Below are 6181 nucleotides of genomic sequence, written 5' to 3'. Positions count from 1 at the left end.
AGTTCCGCACAAAAGAGGGTTTTATTAGGCACTCCGTTGTTTCTTGTTTAATTACACACATGTTCCGTCGAACTGTTGTATAAACGCAATATCACTCTCGTACTCGAGCGATACTGGCTCTATATCAGCGCGGCCTCGTGCCTCTGGCCTAATCACAGCCATGCTGATATAGAGCTGGTATCGCTCGAGTACGAGAGTGATATTGCGTTTATACAACAGTTCGACGGAACGTGTGTAATTAAACGAGAAACAACGGAGTGCCTAATAAAACCCTCTTTTGTGCGGAACTACTTCCTTCCGCCACGGATTCAAAGCTCAAGTTGACAGTTAAACATACGTCACTTTTAGAATTCGTATCAAGGGCATGTGCTGCTTCAGTTAGGTTATTAGTGAGAAATAATGGGGTTATAAGAGAGAAACAATGCGGCAAGACGTGCATCCAAGTGAGAGAGAGAGATTGCGAAGCTAGACGTTTCTTCTTATATTAACTAACATACTCTACGATTAGCTCAGTGAATAATAAAAAAAAAAACAGAGACCCGGCTAGAACAAGCGGAGTGATACAAAATTGTGAAAGGGCGTTCCTGTAGCGATACCAGTACAATATTTCACGGTTCTCAACCAATCAGATTTGAGAACCAGAACGAACTGTTATATATATACACATCAAATTGTAATTATTGCTATTATTTATTTTATTGTATTTTTTCCAGGAAATGTCCTAAGAACAATCGTGGAAGACGACAAAAGCAGAACTTTTCATCAAACGCCTCTTCAAGGATGATGTAGCTTGTTTTTATTTTATTTTTTTTATACTTTTTGTACCGAGTGGATTACAGTTTTAATGTGATTTTTTTTGTTTTGTGCTTTCTTGACTCTGGACAATAAGGTTATTATCAATTGAAAAGTTATTTTATTATGTTATTGAATGGTGCCTTATTGTTTTCAGGACATTTTAGGTACTTGATGTCAGTGAATGATGTCACTGTCAAATGAATGATAAAAGCCAGCTCTTTTTGTCGAGTTTTTTTGTTTTTATTTTTCCTTTAGATCGCGGTACCAGGTTTTTTCACGTATTGTTAAATGTAACTCTCGGCACACAAACTGTACCACAAAAACGGACGTCCTCTATTTCCATCGAATGTGCTTCTTTACTGAAAATGTTAACTCTGGACTGTCTTTAACTGCCCCCTTTGATTTGATTTTGATTTCCTCAAATCAAACATAGCTGAACACCAAATTTAATTGGACATGAACAAGTTTGCCGACGAAGTGATGACGTTTACAGTTTCTTTTGAAGGGAATTCCAGAGAATGAAATGCAACGTGTTTGACTAGCTAATCTTATCAATGTTGAAATGTTTGTAGTTTTTATGTTCTAATGTTATCGGTGTTGTTAATGTTGAAACGAACATTATTGACATTAATTTAATTCTATGAACTGCATATCGCATGACCTGTGAAACTGTGTCCAGTGCTGTAGATTTAATAAAATTTAATTCTCAGTCTTACAGATATTTTTGTTGCCTGCACACATACACACGGTGTAAAGTTAGTTGCTAAACCTTGAGTAATTCAGATGTGGTTTGTATTAAGTAATACGATCTCTCTGAGTAATCTAATTTTAAGAATCCAGTTCAAGTACTTTGTATTTTGACATGTTTAAATCCTTAGCATCATGCTCCAAGACATCAGGTTTGAACCAGTTTGGACGCCGTTACAATTTTACAAAACATCTTAAAGGGATCATTTACTCACCTTTATGTGGTTCCAATCCTGTATGACATTTCATCTGTGGAAAACAAAGATGATATTTTGAAAAATGTCAACTTTAAAGACAAAAATTAAGTAAAGATCATGTTTCATGAAGATATTTTGTAAATTTACTACTGTAAATATATTCAAACTTAATTTTTGATTAGTAATATGCATTGCTAAGAACTTCATTTGGACAATTTTAAAGGCGATTTTTCCAGTATTTAGATTTTTTTACACCCTCAGATTCCAGATTTTCAAATAGTTGTATCTCGGCCAAATATTGTCATAACTAACCATACATCAATGGAAAGCTTATTTATTCAGCTTTCAGATGATGTATAAATCCCAATTTCGAAAAATTTACCCTCATGACTGGTTTTGTGGTCCAAGGTCACATATGTTCTTGTGTTCCACAGAAGAAAGCAAGCCAAAAAGGTTTGGAATGACTCGAGGGTGAGTGAATGAATTTTGAATGAACTATCCCTTTAAGAGACATCTTAGGCTGTCAAATTCTAAAATGACAGATTGCATTGAGAAGCAGCTATTTGCAGATAAACGATCTGACCACAAAAGTTTGACTGTTGCTCACGTGAGATTTTGTGTGTAGGTGTCTAGTATCAGCTGAATGAAGAGTTCTATGAGAATTAAGTAAGCCTCGCTCAGCTACGACATGAGTGATGAGTAATTATAGATGGCTCGGGGTTTAAGAATAGACTGCAGCTGGTGGCATCATTTCACGGGTTTTAAGGTGGATCATCTTCCCCAGGTCGCAACGTAGATGTCAAAATCATGCTTGAGGTCGATCTTAAAGCATTGTGGACATGGTTGTAAGCAAATTGCTTCCTCAGTTGTTAAATTTCCCAAACTTGGTAATGGTAATGCTGAAACCATTTGTCTAAAGTTGGACAATCAGGTGTATATCAGTGATGGAACATCTTGGTATTGTTTGTGCTATTCTTTTTAACCTAATATGACCATGCTATTTGCTTTTCTTTGAGGAAACATAGCTCTTTGTCAAATAAATAGTGCGGTTGAGAACGAAGGGGGTTTCCATTATCTCAGCTGCACACGCATCTTCTAAAAATGATAAGGTGTCACCTTACTGTGGATATTTATAACGCTGAATTCATGGTGAGTTGGTTTGGTGCCCCCTTCCAACCCCTCTGCCCTCTTTTCCAGTCGTTCCCTGTGTGTCTGGCCTTTGAACCTTGCGTTCCCTATATACAGGAAGGGTGGAGCTTCTATATTCTCCAGAACGTCCATGAAGCTCCAGTCAGAGGGCGAGTCCGTCTCATCCAAGCGTCTTCCAGGGCCCACCACGGCCCCACAATCCAGCAACCCACCCCATAACCCAACACCCCCTTGTGCACCAACAGAAATCCACCGAAGCAGGACCTGAGACCTTCGGCAGTTCTAGTCTAGGGTCCTCACTGGGTTACAAGGACAAGCATGGCCGACAAACTGGGACTGGCAGGTGTGGCGGACGAGCCCAGCACCCTGAACATCTTCACTCTGCTGGAGAGGGTGTCTGGGATCATAGACAATGTGCAGGCGTGCCAGCAACGCATGGAGGAGAGGCAGCTGGAGCTGGAGAACACCGTGAAGACCATCCAGGTGGACGTGGTGAAGTTGACGAAGGAGCACACGGCGACGAGTAGCACCGTGGAGAAACTTCTAGAGAAAACACGCAAGGTCAGCTGCCACGTCAAGGACGTTCGTGTACGGGTGGAGAAGCAGAACATACGTGTCAAGAAAGTGGAGGAAACCCAAGTCGAGCTGCTGAACAAGAACAAGTTCCGTGTCGTCATCTACCAGGTAAGACTTTACTTTTGGTGGCATGCGAATGTTTTCTTTTGGACTGGATTTTTGGGGTTGGATCTCTAAAGCAGGTCTAATTTTGGAAACCTACCTTAGAACAGTGGACCTTTTTCCTTTGGTCATGGTTGAAACTCCATGCATTGATGATTTTTTAACTCTGATAACCCCATTTGCTCAAGTTGAAATGTTGTAGGACAAGCTCAAAGACAGACATATTGTTTCAAGATACAAGGTCTTGCATGATCCAAGATAAATCCTGGTACATTAGAAGGTCAAGTGGCCTACAGCCAAAAGCAATCCAGCAGGAATGTTCTGCCAGTCCCCGCTGAGAATGGAGGATTAGGTTGGCGGCCATTTTATCTGATATGTGGCAGGATGTCTGGAGTAACACTCAGATAAACCATGTAACGTGATCCATGAAGGAGTAAAAATGAATTAATATACACTCTTTAGTGCATAAGAGAATGAACTATGAAGCCTTATTTGGAATACCACTGTTGTTTAAAACGAGCCTAGATGTCCGAAATCAGATTAAGATCGAGTACAGAATTATGACATCATGGAGGAATGTTTCATTGCTAAATCTGGAAATACTGTTTCATACATCTGCAGTAGATCTGCTATTGTTTGAAATAACTTGACAATCATTTGGGTAGCTTGTATTAGGACAGCCCAATTACTGTATACAAAAGCACTTAATGCATTAAAATTAATAAAATTATTGTTTTTTTATATTTATTTGATTTTTTAAAGATTCAAATAACCCAATAGCAATATGATATAACAAATAACAAGAGGGGGTTTAAAAAATATGATTAAAAATAAAATAATTGACAATTTATCTAAAATCTTTTAACAATACCATAATGTTTTCATACATTTTTAAGAGAAGATTTTCTGAAATTATGATAGTAAATGCTTGAAATATTATGTAACTAGATTTGAATTTAAGACCCCGCATTAATCAAATAAAATTGAACGTACTGTTAGGTTTTCAGATGAATAATTATGAAAAATTTACAATTACGTTTTAGTTGAAGATTTATTTAAATTTTCCGAAGATTTATCATAGGAAATAGGCTAGTATTCTCCATTTTCCATATAATACACATTTTCTTGAAGACTAATAGGCAACTAGTGTACTCAAATTAGCTCATATTTTTTTTCTCTAACAATCTTACATTTAATTAGTGCCCATGGGTTTGATGGTCTCTTGTACCGTGAGGAGAACAGCTGACAGATTTGTTCAGGGTTATTCTGAGAGCTGCACTGAAGCTTCATGTCCTAATATAGTGCTATCGCGTCTGACAGAGTGATGGTTAAAAAAGCTGTCGACAGAGTCTTTAATAACTTATTAAACATTGACCATTTGTTATTAGTAGTCTTTTTCTTATATAAAATGTGCATTTTGTTCGTTTATAAAGCACTCTGTGACTATTTATCAGAAGTGGTAAAGTTCATGACTGAGTGAGTCACGTAACTTGATTCACTTATTCTAGCTATTAACGATTGGTTTATGTTATGTGTTAGTTATTCAACAGCACACTATTAATTTCATCTAAACCCTTTCGAAACAGATAATAAACCTACGTTATCTTTATTTGCAAACTACTGCGCGATCTGATGGGTGTACAGATTCACAACACTGTATTCATCAACATCAACAGTTTAGCCGTGCTAAGTGCTAAGTCTTCTGCACTTTTTGAATTTTAATAGCACTGCTATTCTCAAATGATTTAGCTTAAAACTAATATACATATATATATGAACCAACACCAAACGTAAAAGCATTTAATCGTCATCTGGAGTTTTCTCCTAGTGTCGGCAAGTTATTAAATGGCGGACCGATATCCCGCGTAATCGGGTAACTGACGCCGGCGCTACTTTCACGTGTCTCGTATCACTCCGTGGACTCGCGCTCTCTTCTTTCATTCAAACGCAATTGGCGATATCTTACGTATCAGTTGTCGATTGTAGTGAAAATAAACCTTAGAGGACTTCAGTATTAATATTACTGTAATGTTGTAGTGTTCATCTTGGAGCTTGGGTGATTGTTTTGTACATTGTAATGGACTATTTTGACTTAGCGGAAGCTTTAAGAGAACAAGATTCAAGTAAAATTAAAGCTGCAAGCAGCATTGAAAGGGCCCTTGCACACGGGCTCACCGCCACCCGGTGGCTTTAGGAAATCAGCAAACGGTGAGCAATATGCATTTAAATTGGTAAATATAGGAGGAATATGTCAAAGTCATTTATATGTGTCAAACTTCCTGCTGCCAGCTGGTGGCGCTATGACTATAACTGAATAGTGACATGTAGATGTCTTTAGGCCAGCACTTTTATCAAACATATGAATTTTGGTGCAGATTGAACATGGTATGTTTGAGTTAGTATTAGGGCTGCCCTCGACTAAGGATTTTTCTGGTCGACTAGTATTCGTTCATTTTAAGCATTAGTCGACTAATCGCATGTTTATTAATAAACCATTTAAATCATTATAATGAGCCTTTAATTGCCTACAAAGCCTAAGCACTCAAGCGCACTCATAAAGCTTGCCACAGCGCACCGGCAGAAGAAATGATTATGAATGTGTCAGGGAAAAACAG

At 37.9% G+C, this 6181-nt stretch overlaps 2 protein-coding genes across 2 annotated transcripts in view; both read left to right on the top strand.

Moving 5' to 3' along the window:
• LOC107732118 (tomoregulin-1-like) overlaps window positions 1-1471 on the top strand; it is a 26170-nt gene extending 24699 nt beyond the window's left edge. The window contains exon 10 of the mRNA XM_016543375.1: window positions 714-1471. Coding sequence (XP_016398861.1) covers window positions 714-789 — 76 coding nt within the window. The 3' untranslated portion in view covers window positions 790-1471. The remainder of the gene's footprint in view (window positions 1-713) is intronic.
• Window positions 1472-2565: 1094 nt separating this feature from the next.
• Window positions 2566-6181, top strand: part of LOC107732119 (muscle-related coiled-coil protein-like) — an 8428-nt gene continuing 4812 nt past the window's right edge. The window contains exons 1-2 of the mRNA XM_016543376.1: window positions 2566-2584; window positions 2985-3572. Coding sequence (XP_016398862.1) covers window positions 3207-3572 — 366 coding nt within the window. The 5' untranslated portion in view covers window positions 2566-2584; window positions 2985-3206. The remainder of the gene's footprint in view (window positions 2585-2984; window positions 3573-6181) is intronic.

Source organism: Sinocyclocheilus rhinocerous, unplaced genomic scaffold, assembly GCF_001515625.1.
Source record: "Sinocyclocheilus rhinocerous isolate Xijiao unplaced genomic scaffold, SAMN03320098_v1.1 scaffold97, whole genome shotgun sequence".
Classification (NCBI taxonomy): Eukaryota; Metazoa; Chordata; class Actinopteri; order Cypriniformes; family Cyprinidae; genus Sinocyclocheilus; species Sinocyclocheilus rhinocerous.
The sequence above is the reverse complement of the archived record's forward strand: the minus strand, read 5'-3'. Positions and strand labels throughout refer to the sequence as shown.